The 22,026-nt window shown below is 47.2% G+C and overlaps 1 protein-coding gene across 1 annotated transcript; it reads left to right on the top strand.

Annotated features, from left to right (window-relative positions):
• Positions 1 to 2,679: 2,679 nt before the first annotated feature.
• On the top strand, positions 2,680 to 21,347 carry LOC144109604 (uncharacterized). The gene is made up of 6 exons (XM_077642422.1): positions 2,680 to 2,685; positions 3,060 to 3,200; positions 7,745 to 7,954; positions 17,107 to 17,193; positions 19,155 to 19,233; positions 21,322 to 21,347. Exons 1-6 carry the CDS (start codon positions 2,680 to 2,682, stop codon positions 21,345 to 21,347), a joined length of 549 nt encoding a protein of 182 aa, XP_077498548.1.
• The last annotated feature ends 679 nt before the right edge of the window (positions 21,348 to 22,026 follow it).

A 22,026-nucleotide genomic window follows, 5' to 3' on the forward strand; every position in this document is an offset into this window, starting at 1 on the left:
AATATCGATGCCGCCTTTTGAAGCCTTGCACGAACTTGAGGACCTCTCACACCTGATGCCCAAATACAGATATCATCTATGCGCAAAGCGCCACTGCCCGCTTGGCCGTCTTCTGGTAGAAAATAATGTATTCACTGGCACGTCATAAGCACGCAGGCTATTTGAGCACGAAGATATAGGAAGATGAAGCGCAAAACCTAGCTCGAGGAAGATACAGAAGAAGTTGTTTTCTCGATATGCTGGCCGTACTTTCCGCTCTCGTGCTAAATTTCTTCCGGAGCCGTTTTCTACTCAAGCGTTAACGATCACTCGACGCGAGGCCTTGAGGAGGAACCCCTGGTACCATGACAAAGAGGGAGAGGGTTGGCTGGGAGGAAGATCCCGGCGCCAGCACAAGTAGCCTAGTCCTAACGCCGGAGTGTTCTCCCAAGCCGCGGGTCTACGACCGTAAGAGAGAACGGGAACAGTCTCGGTCGGGCAGCGAGGCAGCAAGCGCCGACCGCTCGCGACGCGAGAACGACGAGACCACTTCCCCGCGCCGCGCGTATCGATCGAACAACTGGAGGAAGACCTCAGATGAAGGCGCGGATGAAGAACGGGGTGATCGACAGAGCCCGGCTAAGCCAGGATCGAAAAAGACCGACAAGACTCCTCTGAGCCCCAAAATGAAACGGCAGCTTGAAAAAGGAGGCGACCGCCAGAAGAGCATTAACTCATACCACGACGCGCGGGGTGCTGCTTCACCGGCTGCCGACAGAACGCCAGACCCCCGACAAGAAGACAAGAAAGCCTCTGCGTCAGGCAGCCCAGCGAAGTCCGCCGGCAAAGTCACGGACGGTGCCAAAAAAGAGCCGGCCCTCAGAAAGGGTCCTTCACTCGGCAAATCTAAACCTACTGGACTTGACTCGAGAAAGAAAGGCAGCCCTACAGAATCGCCGCCGAAGCAATCGAAGAGGTCGTCCCCTGCTACACCCAAGGTCGAGAGGGACGAAGACGAAGCGGGCGAGAACCAACAGCCGCAGCTCATTGGTGGATGGCTGAACATTCTGGTATGTGCCCAGCATTCATTCTCACCTGCATTTAATACCGTCTACTTGTGGGACGGAAACGCCTGCCTCCATTGCTGCTTCTGCCGTCGGCTGTGCCAGGCGTCAGCTTTGCCGAAGGACGTGGGGTGAATAGCAGCATAGTAATTCAAGCTTTTTATGCACATATTAGGACGCTTACTCGGTGCGGCAGAAAATATCAAGCCCATGGCGGTCCTGATTATTGATCTGCCACGTCATCTACAACTTTCTCATAAACATTACAGTACTCCTACAATTGGACTCACTGCTATGTATCACTATAGCTTATTGATTTTTTACATATTTATGATCACTGACAACCATTTTCCAATCGCTTGGTTGCTCCACAAACTGTTAGGCCGACTAAGAAACTTTTTCTCAGTTCACATTCGCACTGATTAAGGCCAGATTTCCAAAAACGCTGCTGCGCTACCTCCAAGGCCTAAGCACTGCCATCTTGGCGAAAGATTTCATGCTATCGTCATTTTCGCGAGTGGGGTTTGCGTGTGTACTTGTGGCGGAGTGGAAAGATCCTTAAAATACAGCGCAGCTGCAATCCTCGCAAAGTCCGCAATGAAATTCTTCACCCAGAATGCATATGCAGCGCGGTGCACCCAGCGCTCCCTCTGGAAAGCACCCGGGTGGAGAAGGCGGAGATTCGGGCAACCATACTGGCTCCAAGGTGAGTGGCCAGAATCCTACGTCGTCCGGTAGCCCTGCCAAGGGCGACCACAGGTCGAGAGAGAGAGAGGGAAACAACTTTAATGAAACACCAGTCAATGAACGCCAGGAGAGAAAGTACATCTCCCCTGTCGCCCCTAGTCGTCGGCCGGAATCCCTTGGGACACAGCAGCAGCAAGGGCTTGACTGATGATGTCCTGCTGGACGTTAGGGTCTGGGCTGCAGGGCAAAGCCTCCCAGGATTCTTGACTGCGCGAGCTATCATACCTAGTGGGACATGTCCACACCATGTGGACCAAAGCTGCTTCCTCGTCGCTTAATTTGCCCTGTGATCTGAAGACATCAGGGTGCCACATGCTGTAGAGTGGGAAAAAAAAAAACATTGGCGGTGGTTTAGCTCTGGTTAAACCTGGAGTGACGCGATAGCTACAGATGACCGAGTGGAACTTGCTTAGTTAACTGCAAAGTCAGTCTTTCGCCGCCTCGTTTCGCTGGGCGTGCCTTCTTCATCTTCGTCCCACTTGACACGGCGCATGCGCAAACCTGTGGCAGCTCGGTTTCGCCGGTGCGCCGCGCCGCCGGCAGCTGTTCTGCACCACGTGACCTACCTCGTGACTGCATGGCGGCGCATCCGCAGGGTGGCGGCACCGCCACGCTGAAGGCTCTAAATGCTACCGTTATGTAGGTATCGCCACAAAAAAATTGTGCAGCCCGTCCACCACACGAGATCAGGTATCACTGTTGAATAAAATAGGGCTTTTTGGCGGGCTAGTTGTCAGCACCCCGTCGATTCCACTGCACAAGGAGGAACTTGATTACCTGGATGACCACTTTCGTCCATGTTGTCACTTCGATCTTTCATTCCCTTCCGTCACCCTTACTGTACAACAGGATGTACCATTGCTTCTTGTTTCTCTCTTTCTTTTTGGCTATGAATGTCAGTTCTCTATTCACTCACAGTTTCGAACTTCGTTTTCATACGCCATCTGACACGTTAAAGTGGCCCTTCATGCTCTTTATCAGCTGATAGTAGCCCGACTGGCGCGGTTTTGTTTGTTTTGTGTGACCTTAAACCATTCTTGTCTGACAATAAACCTCAGCTGTTAGTTCACCGCTTGTGCTGTCGTGTCACGTCGTTGTCTTTTGCGCTGCTTCCTACACTTGAGCACCTATCGACTTGGATCGACTTATTTAGATTTTCATGAATCTATACACATGCACCGCCGAGCTCCAACCCTCCTCCGTTTCCACTCACCCCTTAAAGCCAAAAGTGACACAGGCGCGCCCTCCTACGTTGAAATCAACTGACAGGTCAGCGACTCGCAGGCAGAGAGAAAGCGGCAGGCGGCTCAAGAGGCGCGTGGCCAGCAGCACAGCGGCTCCCAGTCCTACTACGAGCATCCCTACGACACACCGCTCAGCGTGCATACGAGGGACCTGGAGAGCGAGACGGTAAGATCTAATTACCGCCCTTAATCGGCATGTCTATCAGGGACTCTCAAAGGCCTTTTTGAGTGGGATGGCATTCGATGACACTTTCGCCCTTCGAAAATTGTCAAATCTTCTTGTAAACCATCTCTGCGCTACGGACATCCGGGAACATGAGGAGTTGGTGCGCAATGTAGTTCCTGAACGCCCTTTTGAAAGTCAACTCCTGCTGATAACAATGCGTGGGGAAGCTTGGAAAATACACGGTGAATAAATACAGCGTTGTTACCATCCTGTTCTGTGGAACCGTCGTGGTATCAAATGTCGGTCATTAAATATACAAGGCTTCCTGGCTGTCGGCGATGTTAAAACGCAAACTGTCAGCAGTCCTCCTGGACAAAATGTCGCTGCGATGGTGATGCCACCTGGCCCCCCTCTCCTCATACTCATCGTAGAACCATTCCTTGCGATTTCTTCGCATGAAGTGATCGCCGAAGCCGTAATACCTGTAGGGATGAAACGGGGCAGTTTAGAGCTTTGGAGCAACCTGGTTCGAATATTGCGACTAATATCAAGTACCCAGACAGACCGCTATTGCTGGATTTATTTCTTCAGTGCCTGTGCCACAGTCGCATGGCAGACTCTCGAATGAGTGTGACATCTATCGGAGAGCTGCTTTCTAATCCGTTGGCTAGACAGTGACGTGATCCGTGCCATTGGCGCGGTCTTCGTGATCATGCCGGAGAGAGAGAATTTTACGGCGGTACCTGCGGCCGTAGAAGAAACGTGCGCTGACGTCGCACAGTACGCGGGCCTCTATAATTTCGATGGAGGCAAAATTCTAGAGGCCCGTTTACTCTGCGATGTCAGTGCACGTTAAAGAACCTAAGGTGGCCTAAATTTTCGGAGCCCTTCACCACGGCGTCCCTCATAGCCTGAGTCGCTCTGGGACATTAAACCCCCATAAACCATGAACCATCCTAGCAGAAACTAGGAAAGTGGCAGTCTTAAAGCACAAAACCACTTTGTCGTCTTTAATCGGTTTGGAATAGCCTGACTCAAAGCCCCCGCATGACTTTGTTAGGCGATGCAGCCAGCAAAGGTGGTCAGACGTAGCCAACAGTGGCACGTCAACAAAACGCAGCTTATTGCCTACAGGGACATCTGTCGTGATTTTTAAACCACGGGAGCACTCCCTCAAAATTTTGGACAGCCGCAAACTTATATGAGCGGTTAGAACCTACCACCAATATCAGATAATCGTCAGTGAATGTGAACGCCCTTAGAAACAATCCTGCTGATCACCATGCCACCTTCCTATCGATGTCACTAAAGATATTGCTGAGCACGCGTGCAACCCACGACCGAATGTACACACTAACGTTTCTGTGCTAAGAAAGCACCGTTACACCCGATTACCGTGTACTTCAGGAGAAAAAGACAAGGCTGGGCAAAATGGTTAACCGGAAACAAAACATCTGCTCATTAAGCCTATATGATTAATACCATATTTGGTGCACACGTTTGCCTCACACCATGATGTCATGTGGCAGCCAGGAAAACGTATGCTCAGCATCAATGCTAACAAAACTGTACCTTCCTGGATTTCCACTCATTATCGCATCAACAAATCCTTCGATTCGGGCACAAAAAAAGCTTTGTCACTTTCAGGGTAGCCATATGAGAGTCCAGACACCCAGCAACAGCCATTTGGCTTTATGAGCAGATGTGGTGTGTCTGTTGTACCGTTTTCAGAAATATCCCTTGTTACCCAATGTCCATGATCTTCGGGTGTAACATAAAGCTGGAGTGTGTATTGGGTCGAGGGTTCCATCTTTGCTTAGCAACATCTTGAGTGGTATCGATAGGAAGGTTCCGGGATGCTGTGGAGGACTATTGCTGAGGGCGTTCAGGTACGTCCACGATTATCTGATCTTGGTGGAATGTTCTAACCCTTCGAATAATATTGCGGCTGTCCTCAAGATTTTAAGTAGTGCGCTCATGGTTTAAAATTATCAACAGAGATTCATATTGACAATGAACTGCGTTTTCTCGCCATTTCTCGGAGGGCAATGTCGCACCATCTTTTCTGGCTGCTCCACCATTGCACTGTTAATTCCGCTTCAAGGCTACGAGTCAAGCCATCCTAAACCGATTAAAAGGGCGTAGCGGTTTAGTGAGTCAGGGCTATGACTTCTACTGCCTGTCACCACCTCACTGCAGAATGTTAAGCGTATAGGAGGTCGCCAACGTTAAACAAACCGCAGTCTCTCTGAACGCATCATTTCCAGCGCAAGTGAGAAAGGCCTCTGGTAGGCAAAATCGGTGGCCAACAGGCGGATTCGGGATGGTAGTCAGTATCGTAGGCAGGCTTTCATGCACTGTGTTCACAGGCTTTCCCGTGGTTTGAAGAGCTGGGCCAAGAAACGCGACGTTAGGGTTAACTTTTTGGGCTACATTGAAGCTCGCTGCATTTTGCTCCGAGCTCGAGAGAACTTGAGTGGCTAGTGGCTACACGAACGGGAGGGCAGCACAACAAAGCACGTGTCGCATTTAATCAGATATAGAAAGGGCGTTGTTAAGGGCCGATATCTTGCGGCAATTTATACGTCGGGCAGCTTGGCTGGTTTGTGAACGTGCGGCATTTTGAGTGTGCAAATTTACACAACAGTGCTTCTCTTGACCGTCTTTTAGTGCACTGCCACAATGTGCACGGCACTTTCCGGGCACTACTATTCTATTTCCTCATGAGGAACAGGTAAACTGTGAGACAATGGAAGCCTTTTTATTATAAAAAACACTAAGCGATACTTCAGCCTTCAGCTGCCCTGTCAGATAAAGAATTCAGCAACCTCGATAACCGGCTACCCTCTACACTTAAGTAGAATGATTTTTATTCCAGGCGTTTCAACTTGTCGCCATCGCGATATCCGTTGTCACCGGTTGTTTCTGCGCATGTATTCCTCCGCGTATTCATTAAATCTTGAGTTGCCTGTCAGCGCGCGTGGTGTCCTCCTTCTCTTTGAGTGTCCCGCGTAGTTTGCTCTGTTTCTTCATCGAAAGCATATGAAATTGTAACACGAAAAGATAATAAATGTGTACAACGCGTCTGCGAGAATTACACCAGCGCCATTAATAATGTGAAAGGCCAGAGGCCAGAGTTTTCACCAGACAGGGTTCGTGCTAGGCTACTCATATAATCAGAACGAGCAGATTGTCAAGAGCCAATAACAAATGTCAACCAAAGAACGCAAGCGCTTGCGCTGCGTGCTGCGTAGTGCGATCAATACAATGTGAAAAGGGCAATACAGGAAATCCTCTAGACCTGTTTGCGTGGAATCAATTCTTGTGCGGCTTATCGACGTCTAACCCTACAGCTCACAGTTCAATCCGGCAATAATATAAGTTATATATTCCTCTACCTAGGTGTTTTCTATATTTGTATTCTACCATTTTATCCATTTCCGCTTGTAAATTTTTCTTAGAATTTCCCGCTATGTATCATAATTCAAAAAGCAGCAACGAGTATGTACTAAAATCTAATAATAATCTGAAGTTTTTGTGATAACAACAAACGTCCGATAGTTTGTACCAAACTTTATTCGAGCGTTGCATGGCCGGTCTCAACAAAGAGAGTTGCTCCACCGCAAGGAGTGACTCACTTTCGGCAAAGGCAGTAATGGGGCATCGAGACGATATCACGTCATTAAGCCTAAGGGCGACCTGTTTTTATCCCAAAAGCCCTGCAAGAAATCCTTTATCGCTGGTACAAAATTGACTTTATTTATTTTTTTACCCGGTCATGCCGCCAAAATATAGTGTTTTATGCGCCAATACGCAGTGGAGGATTTAAGAGTGCACGTTGTTGTGCGAGTTGGTCGTACATACCTAAGCAATGGAAATGCGCTAAAGAAGACAAGGACGAGAAGGCCGGCGCATACTCGAGACTGAATTTATTCAGAAGAAACACATGTATATACCTTTGTGAACGCAATGTCATTGCCTAAAGGGCACATGCCAGCAACATTTTTTTTATATACAATTCGATTGACATTTTGCTTACGTAGTTATCCCCTCAACCATCAATAAAAAAAGCCTCTGCCAGCTCACGCTCCATCTGGTCACGGCTGCGCCTCAACATTTCAGTTCCAGCCAACAAAGGCCGGCATGTCTTGCCAGGCGTAGCCAAAGTGCATGCACCCCATTGTAAGGGCAAATTGGAGCCTTTACCATTCTTCATCGAAAGTTGTTCTCCAAGTCGACCCGTTTGGCCTATGACTGGGAAACACCAGCTTTCGATGAAGAATGGGAAAGGGTCCAATTGTATAAAAAAGAAAAATGATTGCTGGCACGTGCGCTTTAGGCAACGATTTGGCATTCATAAAGGTATAAATACGTGTTTTTTTTTCTGAATAAAGTTAGTGGCGAGTATGCGCCCGTCCTTGTTCCCTCCTCGTCCGTGTCTCTTTTAGCGCGTTTCCCCTGCTTTAACTTTAATAAACTTTCTTTTATCTCAGACAAGCATCCTAATGCCATCTCTTGTCATATTAACACTGCGTGTCTTGCAGCTTGTGCAGGAAGACGGCGGCTCTGACGTGGAAGAGGCCGAGGGCTGGTGGTGGTGGTGCACCTGCTCCAACGTGTGGCTGGGCGGCATCGTGTTCTCCATCGTGGTGGTGCTGCCCCTCGTCTTCATTCTGATGGGTTACAAGGGACGCATCTACCCACACGCGGGGCCCGACAACAACGCGTCGGAGGAGAGCAACCCGTGGGACGCTGTGACGCCTCGCACTTTCTTTGCCTTCTTACATGCCATAATGACGTTACGGTGTTGTTGCCACCTTGTAGTCACAATTTATGCGATGTTGCCATCAAGTTACTTTTCATATCCGCCGCTCAACATTTTGTGTCACTACCTTTTCGACCAATCCGCGTTTTCTCGCACGGACGGCGGAAGCCTTAGGGCTTTCGCGTTAAATGATCTTTAAATATCACAATTAATCCCACGAGGATACCTTGAAAGGGCATTTAAGAATAAATTCGCGATGATTCCCTAAGCCTTTTTGTCGTAGAATAAATCACCTGAAAACATTTTCATGCAGCACACTCGACTTGAAAGCAAGGATATCAGTACTGACGCAACGATAAGATACCCGGTATTACGTGCCTCTGTTCTTTGGCAGGAGAACTTTAACGAGCCTAAGAATAGTAGGGCTGTTGTTCAAGTCCTATTGAGCAGTTTAGTGGTCCATCATCGACGAAGACGCAGTTAAAGAAAGGTTGTGGAAAAAAACGGCATCGATTTACCAACGAAATATTAAACCTATTATAAAATCACTCAGTAGCTTCCCGAAATGAGAACTTCCGTGCTCAGTGGTTGATACAGGAAATAGAGGGAAAGTGCATCATAAGGGGGCCTAGCACTTTTATGCATGCTGTGCAGATAGTTTTTGCAGCCAATCAGCTACACAAGTGAGAGTTGTGAGACAGCCCCAGTTTTTGCAGCCAATCAGCTACGCAAGTGAGAGTTGTGAGACAGCCCCATTAGCCTGCCAGTACACACTTTATCTCTGAGGGGTAAGAAGGTGCGGTCTTTCCTGCCAGAGATTTAAATCGATCTCAGTGCTCTATAAGAAGTTCTACAGGATCCGCGATTCAACCCGGCACCAAGGATGCTTTAATAAAAAAAAAAGCAGTTGTTTCAGGGAAACCCGAAAAATTATATAGCATGGTTTTGAAGAAGATAACACAGTATAAACAAAATAAAATCTCCATTCACCTGTGCTAGTGGAGGTTTGTAACAGCGCCTTATTTTCAATTGTAGAAGCCCTTACAAATATGGTATATAGACAGTCTATAGACTTCATAGCAGCGTACAAGCGTAGTCTATAGACAGTCTATAGACTATATTGCCTTCCTATAGATATTTATTATTGTTTATTTGTAGTCTGTAGAAGTCTATAGACAAAAATATATTAAAATTGCATGGCCATAAATCTACAGTGTCTATAGCATTTGTATTTTCTATAGACTGTTCTCTAGGGTTTGTCTATGGAGAGTCTATAGACTTTATAGCCTGAAGCCTATGTAGAGTCTATAGACTGTCTAAAGAAATTCTTCTAAGGGAGGACTTGCGGAGACGAGGATTTGTTGCCGTTAGCATTCTCGGACACAGAGCAAACTGCTGTGCCATGCTCTCTCCAGCCACTGCGACTGGTGCTAAGGCCCTTCATCGCTTGGAACTAACTTTTTCACCATGCACGTCTTGTATAGCGACGCTAGACTGGACCAAGACACGAGTAAGTTTATAAACATGGGAGCGTGTGTGGTCAAGCTATCGTCGGCAGGGCGTCTAGCATCTAGTGGTGCGAGATGAAAGCGTTCAACACTTCCGATGCATTCACTACGTGCCTGCGATGACAGGCTGCCTGCGTGTGCCTAAATAAAATAGGGAATTTTAAATAGACACAGTTAGCGGAAAAATTGGCAGCGGTTTAACTTGGCTAAACCTGGAATTCAGCGAAAAGCAAGTACGCTTGCTATGCGTTTGAGGCTCGGCCATGGCAGCTCCGCTACAGGGTCGCGACAGCCGTTCTATATATACCCACACGACCACGTGACTATATGACGAGGTATCACATTGTCTTACGATGCCCCCATCAGATGTCATCACGTGGCTTCACATCACCCCATCGGATGTTCTTAAGGTCAGAGGTCAACCCGAAGGTCACCCAATGCCAAAGGTCAGAGGTCAACTCAAGGTCAGATGTCAAAGGTCAACTATAGATCATGTGTGAAGGTCAGGGGTCAAGGTTTCGGCACCATAACTGTACCACATATGGTCATACATGGCTAACGTGGTTGGGCTGAAGGTCGTTCAAGGTCCTTCTCCAGCCGACGCGACGACTGCTTTACCTAGCGTAGTGAAGCTTTTCGCTTTAATAATAGTCTAAATTGGGACAGATCTCTGCAGAGAGGCCCCCACAGCACAGTAAAGACACAGCAAGGGTCCACAAGTATGTGGCAGGCTGCAGGTCATTTGATGAATGATCTCGCTTTTCGAATAAACATTCATAAATCGGTTAATATCGCTTGCCTCCTCCTGTGAAGCCTGCACTTTCTGCACAGTAGGTATGAGTCTTCTTTTATTCATTAAAACCGGTCGCTCCGGTTTGAATTCCATCTACCAAAGAGAGCAGACGACATGCCGTTGCCGTTGCAAGCATTGTGTTTTATGATAAATCTATAAATACCGCAAGAGCTGTAGAAATGTCCAATATAAATTTCATCATTTCCTAGCCGCGCGCCCAAATACCTACTAATTTTTTTAGGGCGTCACTACTTATTAGCTCGGAGTTGGTCAAATGTTTTAGGGTAATCCACCAAGGTGGAGTGGATTTGCAATAAGGGAGTAATTATTCATTGGCATCCACCCGAACGCACCATTCGGCTACAGAGGAAAGCTACACAACTTTCTCAGAAACTTCGTAGTTAAAAGAAAAATCAGTCCTTAAAGAAAAACCAGCCACTATAGCGGCCCTTATGCGAGTCGATTAGCCCCAACGCAGCCGCCGTTATATTGATTCCGACAGGAGAAACTCGAGGATGATAGCTCTCGCTGTGAACGGGATGACGGCAGTTTGGCGAACGTAAAAAAATGAACTACAGCCAATGCAACTATTACCTTTTCAGTACTTCAAGGGAGCACAATTAGAACGTTCTAAAGTAGACGTGTTGAGAGGGTGACGATTACAGATGGAGGTACATATTTTTGCTCCCCCCCCCCCCCGAAAAAAAAAACCTGAAGAATTTATTGATGCGAAACATGATGATTATGAATTTTCATGGCACAAGAGCGTTTATGGCGAGAGATGCCATGGCACAAGGTATATTGTATTTCTCAAGGTGGGGTCAAAGACCCATTTTCCAATCACTTCACCCCTGATTAACCGAGCACCAGTTCAGGGGAAAGCTTGTACCCATTGCATCACCGGTGGGTACCCGGCGGTGCTGGGGATCGAACCCCGCACCTCCCGCATGCGAGGCGGATACACAATCCAACAGGCCACCGCTGCGGTTCTAATGCGAAAGCATTACTGGGCTATGTCCCGCGTTTCGTGTCCCTAAAACTTGTCCGCACGATTACGTCGTTCTGCGACGATAAATGGGACGGTGTTCTGTGGCGATAAAGGTTTTTAAAGCGCGATCGGAGAATTTAAGCTCGTAAACCAATTTTCCTCTGTGGTCTTGGATACAAGATCAAGCTACGCACGGCAAGAGTGCGAGCGGTAGAGATACGCCCGTGAAATGGGTTTCTGCTTCACATTTTGCCCATTTTTCCGCGAGACGGCGGAAGATCATTCGCGCTGCGAACAACTGTGTGCGCGGATGTGTCGGCTTCGTCGGCGTGTTCTATCGTGGCTTGCGCTTTCATCGAAATCCAACTTAATCGCCCACTTGCGGTAACTATGCACGATTACATTTTATTCATTTGGTCTCTAAGCAGAGCAGTGTGTAATGAACAGATTATGTGCTCAGCGACAAACTTATTCCCGTTTGTAAGCTGCGCTACAAGCAGCGGAAGCCATCGGGTTCTCGAATAATGCCGCTGATGTCTGTGCCGCTGTCTCCAAACGCGCGAAAAGGCAGTCGGTGTGAAACCCGTGACGATAAGCCGCTCCTCGCGAGCTCTCTGCTGGCTTTTTCGTGTTGCAATGTAGATGCGCGGCCAGAAATATCGCTTAGCCGCTGAACGACGGCCGAAATAGAACTGTGGATTAGTTAGCGCCGTGTCAGCTCGATTTACTTGGCACCTCCGGAAAACGCACACTCACATTCTGAGGTGCGTCACATTTATTTTTAAATGTTTCTGTCATCTCCTGTCCGGACCGTGAAGTGCTGTTCATTGAAAGGTGTGCATTGCGTGTTAAGTGCAGACGCTCGCTCGGTGCGCGTCGGGGACAGCGACGTTTCACCAAAGATGTTTTGTAACGCTGTAGACTGAAGCACGGGACGCTTGTGAAAGTTGGAGTTAAGCGGCACCGGAGGAATGCTTGTAGTATGATGGCCGAATAAACGTCGATGCCGGCACGAATGGACAGCGTGTACAAACAGCACAAAGAACCTACGAGCTGCATCCCGTCTCCCCTTTCGTTGCACACATATGGATTCGCCCGTCCTTGTTATCCCAGCCGTTGTCCGCCGCCGTTCGCCTGCGGGCACTACATTTTGAAAGCTGAGTAAAGGTCGCCTCGACAAGGTATGGCTTACATTTTGTTCCGAAAGGCTCGTTCATGAACCCCGCTCACGCGTGCACAAATTTCTCCAATATCATTTGTGCGAGAGGCAGTGTGTGCTTTTCTGATCTCAGACTACTACAATGCGAAAACGTTAACGTAACTAGACGCTTCTTTGCCCAAGCGTATGCAATTCAGCTCGCGCAGTGTTGTGACTGTGCCTTCTGATGAAGACGTTCTTTCATTGAAATAGTTCCTGCTTTGAGAACCTTCGTTGCTTTCGTTGATTTTTATAGCAATGGTAGGTTAGGGTACCTGTATGCAAGAACCTACTTTTTACTCTGTTCGGGCTGCACTTTACGGAATAAAACTGAGTGAATTTGAGACGGCATTTCATAGTGACAGTAATGCGCATGTTGTCTCAAGTTTTACACCTGTTTTTGAAACGGCGCAGCGGCAGCTATTATGAGCTGTTTTTGAGGATAATGAGGATAATGAGCGCGACATGAAGCGCTGCTACCCGCTTGTTTCTAAGAGCGCGCGCTGATGCTTGAGTATGCTGTTCAGTCTTTGTGGTGCAAGTTATGGGCGCATAACGGTGAGCTGGTCTGTCTGGTAGGTTTTGCATGGCTTGTGCCCGCTTGAGTATCGGCGAACGTACCAGGCTTCATGCAGGGTGGTGCTTCGAAGCGCTTCTTCAATAGCGGGTATAAGAATAAATGCTGACATAATATTCTGCTGGTATCCCTGTGTAAGGAGCACTGAATGTACATTTTATCGAAGTGGTATTCTCAACAGCTCGTAACGAGTCAATGCTGATATGTGGCACAATTCTTCGGGGTCATCTGTTTTGAATTAGTGTAAAAAAATTACCGCCACCGTCTGGAAGACGGTGAAGTAACTAGCATTAGCTGTTTGGTAGCGCCATCTATCATGCATGCGTTGTACTATCACGTTATTAGGCTACTTTTCCATGCCTCACGGCGAGCGGGCGCCTACCGCCTTGAGGTCGGATATTTTTGACCAATTTTGGCCGAGAAAGTTTTTCGACTCTTTGGAGGGCCATTTTCCTTTACCTCAAGGCGGTAGGTGCCCGTTCGCCATGAGGTATGGAACTGTGAGCTGTCCAGTGCTGACTTCACGGCCACCATGTTCAGCCTAATCATAACTAAGTATTAACCTAATTAAGCGATAATGGTGCCTAACGTGTTCTACTCATCGAGCCCGTTAGGAATATGACATCAGTGAGATCATGATGCTATCGGTTACTTAATTATAAGCAATAAATATAAGCCTCACCATACCTAATATTAACTTCATTAGTTAATTTTGGTGTCTTATGTCATCTAAAGGATTATAAATATCTAATTCGTTTTGTGATGACCTCAATAATTACTGAGTTCTAAGCGATTGAACAGTTACGTGAATAGTTCGTTATGACGCCACAAAATCAGCGACGTCACCAATCAATCACCAATTCGATATACTAATGACGCCGCCAGTCAATCACCAATTGAGTTGCTATATCGATTTACTGTGGGGGCCACCATCATGAATTCCTCGGACTCGGAAAATTTGACGCCGAGCTTATGCTCTTAAAAGAATGCCGTACAGAGATCAGTAGCGGCAGTGGGTATTCAGTGCCGACGTAGGGTGCTCCAGAGTTTATCGGTCTTATGGTGACTTCCAATCGCAGAGTTGGAGCACTTCGGGAGCAACGATTTCTGCTCTTTTCGGAGCAACTGTATTCCAAACGCAGATCTGAGGCACGGATCGCGTCTTCCAATCGTAGACAGGGAGCGGTTGCCGAGCCGAGATTGCTCCGTGGAGCAGTCGGGACTGCTCCGCCGAAATCGGCGGATCCGACCGGAAGTTTGCGTGACGTTCTTATTCAGCGGAGATAGCGGCGCCCTACAAGCTCTGGCCTGCATGCTCTGGCCAGAGCAAGTGTACTCCAATCGCAATTTCAGGTCGCGCGCTCTGCGCCGGATTCAGGCGCTCTGCCACAGAGCGTGCAGACCGCTCCGGGCCTGCGATTGGAATTCACCATTAGTTATCATGTTTTATGAAAACCGCTTAAGATTTGTCGTGCGAGTTTACTGAACCGATGAAGCCGGCGTGACGGCTCGGTGATCATCGTGTTCGTCTGGTGACCTGATAGGTGCAGGTTCGATCCCGGAGTCAGCGGTCATATTTTGATAGAGGTGAAATGCTATAGGCCTGTGTACTATGCTATGTCAGTGCACAGTAAAAAAACCGCAGGTGGTTGAAATTATCCGCAGCCTTTCACTACAGCGTCTCTCGAAGCCTGAGTCGCCTTGGGTATTTGAACCCGATAAAACCCAACCAAAAGGTCAAGATTACCTTTTAGAATAGGATAGTCAGGGTATGTCTTGCGTTGTGTAGAGATGGAGTGAGACTTTTTTTTTTCAGTTCCCCTCATATGATTTTTTTTCTTTTGCGCTGTACAGGTCAACATGCCCGGATGATTGACTGCAGACAACAGATCGCAAGAACGCTTCTGAGGAAACTATTCGGACCATTACTTTCAGCATTTATTTGTATAATGTGCTGCATTCTTATGATGCATGTATTGCATATTCCCAGCCTGGATAGCTTGGAAATAAACTAAATTTGTAAGTATATTGATCGTGATGTTATCTGTGAAGACCTCGTGGTGACCTTTTTAATGGTTGTAGACTGTATATATACAGTCTATAGACAACAATCTAATTAAGTTTTAGTTGACAGAAGTCTATGCACTGTCTGTAGACAAAGATCAATAGCATTGCTAGGCCATATAGTTAGGCAATGTCTATAGAAAATGTATGGACATAAGTCTGTAGATCCTCTATAGACAGTCTATAGACCTGTGTCTATTAGACTCAGCAGACATTTGTTTAGACACACAAGTCTGCTAAAAGGGTATGGCCATAAATATATATACTGTCTGGAGACTGGTCTATAGGATTTGTCTGTAGAAAGCCTTTAGACTTCATAGACTAAAGTATATTGTCTAAAGAAATGTTTGTAAGGGCGGCGACAAGCGACATCGGCCAGGCGCGGCGACTGGGCGGTTGGTGGGCTGATCAGCAATATATGTTTACGCTTTCGCTGACGCACCAGCCGGCACCAGAATGGACGGCCTAGCTAAACCTTCAGGTCGATCAGACAACGCAGTGGTCGACGCAGATTGCGCAGTGGTACAGTGGTTAAGCGATGCGCCACTGCCCCTCGATGGCAGGTGGCCCCAGCGGTGGGCCTTGTGCGACCCAGGTTGCTCATCCTGAACGACCAGTCAGTAATCTAACTGCCATTCCACGGCGGTCAGTTTTCTCACAATGCTCACAATGGGCAGATTGTGGTAAGGCCACAATTAGTCCCGTGGCTTATGTGGCACACTGAGTTGTCTCAGGAGATTTTTCGCTCAACACCTGCGCCGACGACACCGGATTTCCTACAAAACGGGAGCCTTAACTCGGTCGCGTTAATAAACGGTTGTTCAAAGAATAGCTTACCATAGGCAGCGAAACATTGGAGGTGGTTAGCGAACGCGTCTACTTACGGCAGTTAGTAAACGCTGATCCGGACCACGAGATTGATGTGCATTTGGCACGCAATCGCAAATCATCAATGTCAGTTTATCAATATCTCTCAAGCAGGAATGATGCAACGGCTGTATCTTAACATGCACAGCAAACAGGCCAACGAAGTGGCTTGATATTCATTGAGGAGAGCACACTAACCTGTGCAGAGGAAAATGATAGGCCGGACGTCAGGTGACCGGAAAAAGAGCAGAGTGGCTATGTGAACAAACGCGAGCTAATGACATCGTAGCCAAAAATATTAAGAAATGACCACGTGCAAACCATGCAATGCGAAGCCAATATAACTGGTGATGGTTAACGACAACGGACCGAATTCCAAGAAAACAAATGTAGCGGGGGCATCAGAAGTCCAAGTAGGCGGCTGAGGTGAGGAAGTTTGCGCGGATAAGGTGGCCGCCGACGGCAGAGGATAGGGTTAATTGGAGAGACATGGGAGAGGCCTTTGTCCTGCAGCTGGCGTAGTTAGGCTTTGTGATCATGAAACAAATCACTATTTACAATTTAATCTTAGTCTAAACAGGGAAGCATTAAACCATTTCAGCGTAATATGCTTGGAAAATAGCAGCCGCGCTGCTCCAACTGAAAAACACCCCGCTACGCTTAATTCGTAATTCCGAGTAATGTACTATTTGGCAATACCGGTTTTGTGTAATTACAGTCATTCTTCACTAGGGCAAAATATCGTACGTAAAATGCAACTTACCTTTATATTGAGCAGGAATATTGTAATTTTTTCTTATGCGAGTCACCTCCGATATCATTGAAAGCCGCCAATATCTAAAAAAAAGGCTGCTGGTAATAAAGCTTCCACTTTCTACTGAACTCAGAAAATAAACATTTCTTGAAATGTCTATATCACGAGTAACCTGTTACCTTCTCTAAAATATTTAAGCTCCAACAGTGAGCAATGAATTTAAGCATCGCTATAGGTAAATATTAAGGCTAGTAAATGTAATCGAAGGTTTAAACCATTCGAATAATTAATAACTTGTTATAGTTCCCCGCGCGGTAGCATTTCACTTTCCGATCACCGGTTCCTGGAGAGATGTCTTTGTCACACCTTTCGATTTTCTATTTCTCTGCCAGGTTCAGGTGACCCCCTCCAGGCTGCATCAGCTGGAAAACGACACTCGCCGAGCTAACAGCAGCAGCCCGGCTGCTATGCAGGCAAAGGTATCTTGTATTGCTTTTTAATTAGCCATTTATGTACTTGGTTACATAAAGCCGTTTCTGGGAGCGAGAAGCACTGAATTTAACTCACCTCGCGGTGTAAACGGCACTCCTCTTTCTTCACCGCGATTTCGAAGGTTTATCCTAATTACGTTTACATCTGAGGCAAGTTAAGAGGCCCTGAACTACCCGCTAAACCGCTCTGGCGTGAATTGAAGTCCCGTTAGGAAATTGACAAGCTGTACATTACTCACTTATCTGTACCACTTGAAATGATATAGCTAACCTCACTGAAAAAAACTTCTTAGACCTGTCATGGTTTCTTGCGATGATCACGGGCTTCGTTGTATACCTTTCCCCTTTAATATAACGCAACCCAGTCCAGGATTCTGGGACATCAATGCTAGTTGTGAGGCAGCTGTGGAATACTGTAAGGTACTGTTATGAATATAGTAAAGATAATGATCCATTATTCCGAAGGGTAGCAAAAATCTTTAAAATGGTCCATCGATCGCGTCGAGTAAAGACTACCATGGAAAATCGATGGGGAACGTTTTTGAGGATAGGAAAATAGTTGACATAAAAAGTATGCAATCTTGCCAAGGGGAGATCTGCGCACTTACTGTTATAATAAAAACTTACGATATATGAAAAAAAAATACGTTCATAAGTTACTTTCAGTTAATAAACTCACTCTTTCAGAATATTTAGGCGTTCGAACTGCTGAAATTGTTGTCCGAGTTAGCAAGAGGATATTCCTGTGTAACCGACATTCGTAGCATGCGGTTAGTGCTCGCTGGAAACTTTTTCTTTTCATACTCTTATTCAAATCACATTGGCATACAGTGGTCACGAAGTGGCAATCACGGGCGGTTAGTATGCAACTAACCGACACTTTCAGCAAGTATGCGTGATACACTGGGTGCATTAAGCGTTCTGCCAATTCCCCCCCCCCCCCCCCCCCCCCCCTAGCTTTCGCATGCAAGTATCACGAGCGGATGCGAAATACCGTGTTAACGAAATCTGTGTGACCTTTCGTTGCAGAGCGAGGACAACTTTTTGTGAACGTCATTTGTAGCCTTCACGGCAGTCGCGTTGGGAAGGGTGTTTCATTTGCTCTTGCCTCCTGGCTGGTGCCCAGTTTCCGGCTACTCTCGCCTCCTACCATTGCTGATGAGAATAGTTGATAAAGCTGATGCATTAAAAAAAATCGGTGCCATTTTTATTTTGAATTTCAGCCCGCAAATAAGTGTGGTGTTGTTCGTATTGAATTTCTGCGTTGATTAATGAATGCCAATTCTTCTATGTCCTATAAATGAACTCGCTATTTGCAAAACAGCACGAAACAATCTCTAAGAATACGTTAACAAAATAAATCCGCGCTATTTATGTTCATTACAGCAGCTACTCGTGTTAGACATTTTCAAGCGGAATATCTCTCTTACAGAAATGGTCTATAGACAGTCTATAGACTTCTTATAGACTATATTGCCTTCCTATAGATATTTATTTTGTACATTCATAATGCATAGCCTGCGAGTATGTTTTTGCAGGCTAGTTGGTGCCTAAGCATTCTGGGTTTTTTGCGCAAAAGACACGACAGCGCTTGTCCTGTCTACCTCGTTTCTTTTGTGTCGTGTCTTTTGCGCAAAAAACCTAGAATGCATAGCCTGTTTATAGACAAAGTCTACTAAAAGTGTATAGCCATAAATCTATAGATTGTCTATAGACTGTCTTTTGGATTTGCATTGCCTGCAGACTGTTCTCGAGGGTTTGTCTTTAGAATGTCTATAGACTTTATAGACAGAAGTCTATGACGGTCTATAGACTGTGTAAAGAAATTTTTGTAAGGGCTGAGCCCGTAATCAAAAAGACACGTGTCTATATCGCAGTGTGGTGTAGCTATATTCTACTTTTCAAACTGCGAGTGAGCAAGCCGTGATTTTGCGCGAACTTTTCTCCAGGTCCTCATTCTGGTGGTCTGCTTCGTCCGCTACCTGGGCTTCCTCTCCAAGTCGGCCGTCGACGAGGTCTTCGTCAGCGGTGTGTCAACCCCGTCGTGGTCGTTCTTGCACAGTCATCCCGAAGGTCACAAAGACGGACAAAGGTCAGCTTCGTCCAGCGAAAGGGCGACGGACACCACAAGGGCTGCTCACCGAGCTCAAACAACCGTTTGGGTCGTTTTTATTCCAGCTTTTCGCCAAAACGACATGAACAACATGCGTGTGCTAGGCGATTGAATCGATCGTTTGATTTTAAATCTCTGATTGGCTTCGATGTCGGAAGAGCGTGTAAAGTCTAGCGCGATTTGAAGGTTATCACATCCGTTCTGGCTAAAACCAACCAACAAATTTTTCGTATCTTAACGGTCACTTATTCCGAGACAGACATGACGGAACAGAATAGTGGAATCGTTAAGCTGGCTAAGCTAATTTATTCGTTGCAACTTTCTTGCGGAAATAACGTGTTATAAAAGTTTAATCCGAGCAGTTTTGGCCTGAAACGACCACCTTCAAATCGTTTTAGACTGTACGTATGCGGAACTATAAGTCTACGCTTCTGGGTTGTCATTGCAAGAACAACACTGAGTATTACACAAGGCAAAATTATCCGCCTTCTGAGCTGTTAAACGCGCAATAAATAATGGACGTGACGTTTCCTAACATTGCGCGCACTTGCGCGTCCAGACATCCGATTCCTTTCATATCTCATAATATTAGTCACAAGCTGTCTTCACCACGTTTTTAAGTACTTCAGCAAACCTCTGCTTTGTTTATGCGTGGGTATCGACGAGCCAACCGCGTTCGATCAGCCTGCCGAATATTACGTCCCAACATACGTCAGGGTAGCTTCCGGGCAGGCAGAGTTCCCCCTCCCTATATAAAACAGTAGTTGCCACTCCACTGTGGTTTATTGCGCAGCCTCACAGAAGGCAAGAGAGGTTCGCTAGTATAGTTAGCTCAAAAAAGCGGTCCGACCTCGTCACGTTCAGTATCACACACAGTCGTCGCCGATGTAGTGTGAAAGTTTTTATGACTCTCCAAGAACAACTTGCACAGTTCTCAATCTAGGCTGCAGTTCCACTACCTTCAACGCCATCGTGCGCACATTCAGCTCAGCAGGCGCCCAGGTGTCCTATGTATTGAAAATTTCTTTGTTGGCAGATATCAGCCCAAGGCTCATGACTCAAGCAGTGGCTGCTGTAAAATTCTGAGCGAATATTGCAAACGGAACTTCCTCAGAAATGTCAGCGCTACATTTCATGGTAGTGTTATCTTCAGCGACCGCTGTGAGGAAAGCGCCACAGGCATCACGAAAGCGCAATGGTTTGCTATCAGTGCTTGCATTGCCTTTCAAGCGATTTAAAAGTACCGAACGCAGCAACATGTGTCACTGCATGTACGCCCTTGGCTTGCCTTTTTCATTGAATTTCCTCGTTTTTTATTTACTCAAGTTTCGTGTTCAGAGTACAGTCGGGGACAAGTCTGCGGACTACGCGCTCCTCAAACGAAGCCAATAGCCCTGCTATTAGCCGGCGGCTGAAGACCACACTTCTGGCGATGGAAGATGATGACGATAGTGAATTTGTATGGTGCAAGGGCATCTCTGGCCAACGAACGCCATGGCAGAAGGTATTTTCGTTTTGCTCAAGGTAGGATCAACGACCCATTTCCAAAGCATTTCACCCTAAATAAGTACAGCACCAGACCAGGGGAAAACTTGTATCCATTTTATCACCGGTGGGTACCCGGCGGCACTGGGGATGGAACCCCACTCCCCACGCATGCGAGGCGGATGCTCATACCACGAGGCCACCGCTGCGGTGAAAGAAAATTTTCACTCACTTCCACAGGTATGGTCTCCAGCCGCCGGCTAATAGCAGAGCTATCAGCTTCGTTTGAGGAACACGTGGTCCAGAGACTTTTGTCCCCGACTGTACAAAACTGGAGCATAGGCTTGTGCTGCCTACCGGCACTGAGCGCTTGTTCTGGTGCTTACCATTTCAACCTCTTTTATTCCCCTCCTCCACCCTCCGTTTAATCCCAAGAGGTTGTAGTCATTGTAATGGTGAGGTTGTATTCCTTCTGGACGATACACTGCACAGCTGTCATTTTCTGTCACCGGGTGCAGGAAAGCGAGACCAGGACCAAATCTAGAACCAAGACGTTCGAGTGACAAGAGGGTCCCGGCGCCGATCGCGAGCTCAGTAGGCGACGGTATCCCGTTAAAAGTAGGGCCAAATGTGTCCAACAGCCGGTCCTCGTCCGCATTTGCCGATTCTAAGTCTGTTTATCAACGAAGAAACACGGAACCACCCGGCGCCAACCACGGCGTTGATGAAGGCGACAAAAGCGCAGGCGTCGACATCTGTGCTCGCAGAAGCTCCGATGCCATCCAGGCAGCCGCGTTGAGGCCAGCTTTCGGCACCCACAGTTCCAGGGGATCAAGCCATGCTGCGTCGATGTCGCTGCGCCGAGCTTCCCAGGTTTCGCATGACACTAGTCCGGAATTCGGCATTGCTGAACCGATGAGCAGGTCTGCAAAGGCTGCCCAAGTGCTGCACCGCGACGACATCTCGGACCTTCTCATTGCCATACTCAGAAGTATGGACGCCATGCAGGCAGCTGCGTTTGCCCCTGACGCTAATACGTTAAGCAGAGCGGGGTTGGAAATTCGGGTGGCGCCTGTGTGGCAGTCGCTCCGCTTCTACGAGCGGCCTTTTCCGCTTTCCGTGGAGGAATCAACGAAGGCGGCGGGTATCTCGTCATCCATTCATCCTGGACCCAAACTTTTGCCGTTACGCCGCCACTATCTACGCCGCCTATTTCAGAGAAG

The sequence above is a fragment of the Amblyomma americanum genome, chromosome 11 (assembly GCF_052857255.1).
Source record: "Amblyomma americanum isolate KBUSLIRL-KWMA chromosome 11, ASM5285725v1, whole genome shotgun sequence".
Lineage (NCBI taxonomy): Eukaryota > Metazoa > Arthropoda > Arachnida > Ixodida > Ixodidae > Amblyomma > Amblyomma americanum.

Bases quoted from the DNA above. Each gene is read 5' to 3' on its own strand.
- LOC144109604 (XM_077642422.1), top strand. The intron at 3,201-7,744 runs GTAAGATCTAAT...CGTGTCTTGCAG, and splicing joins GGGACCTGGAGAGCGAGACG to CTTGTGCAGGAAGACGGCGG. The intron at 7,955-17,106 runs GTGACGCCTCGC...TTTCTCTGCCAG, and splicing joins AGAGCAACCCGTGGGACGCT to GTTCAGGTGACCCCCTCCAG.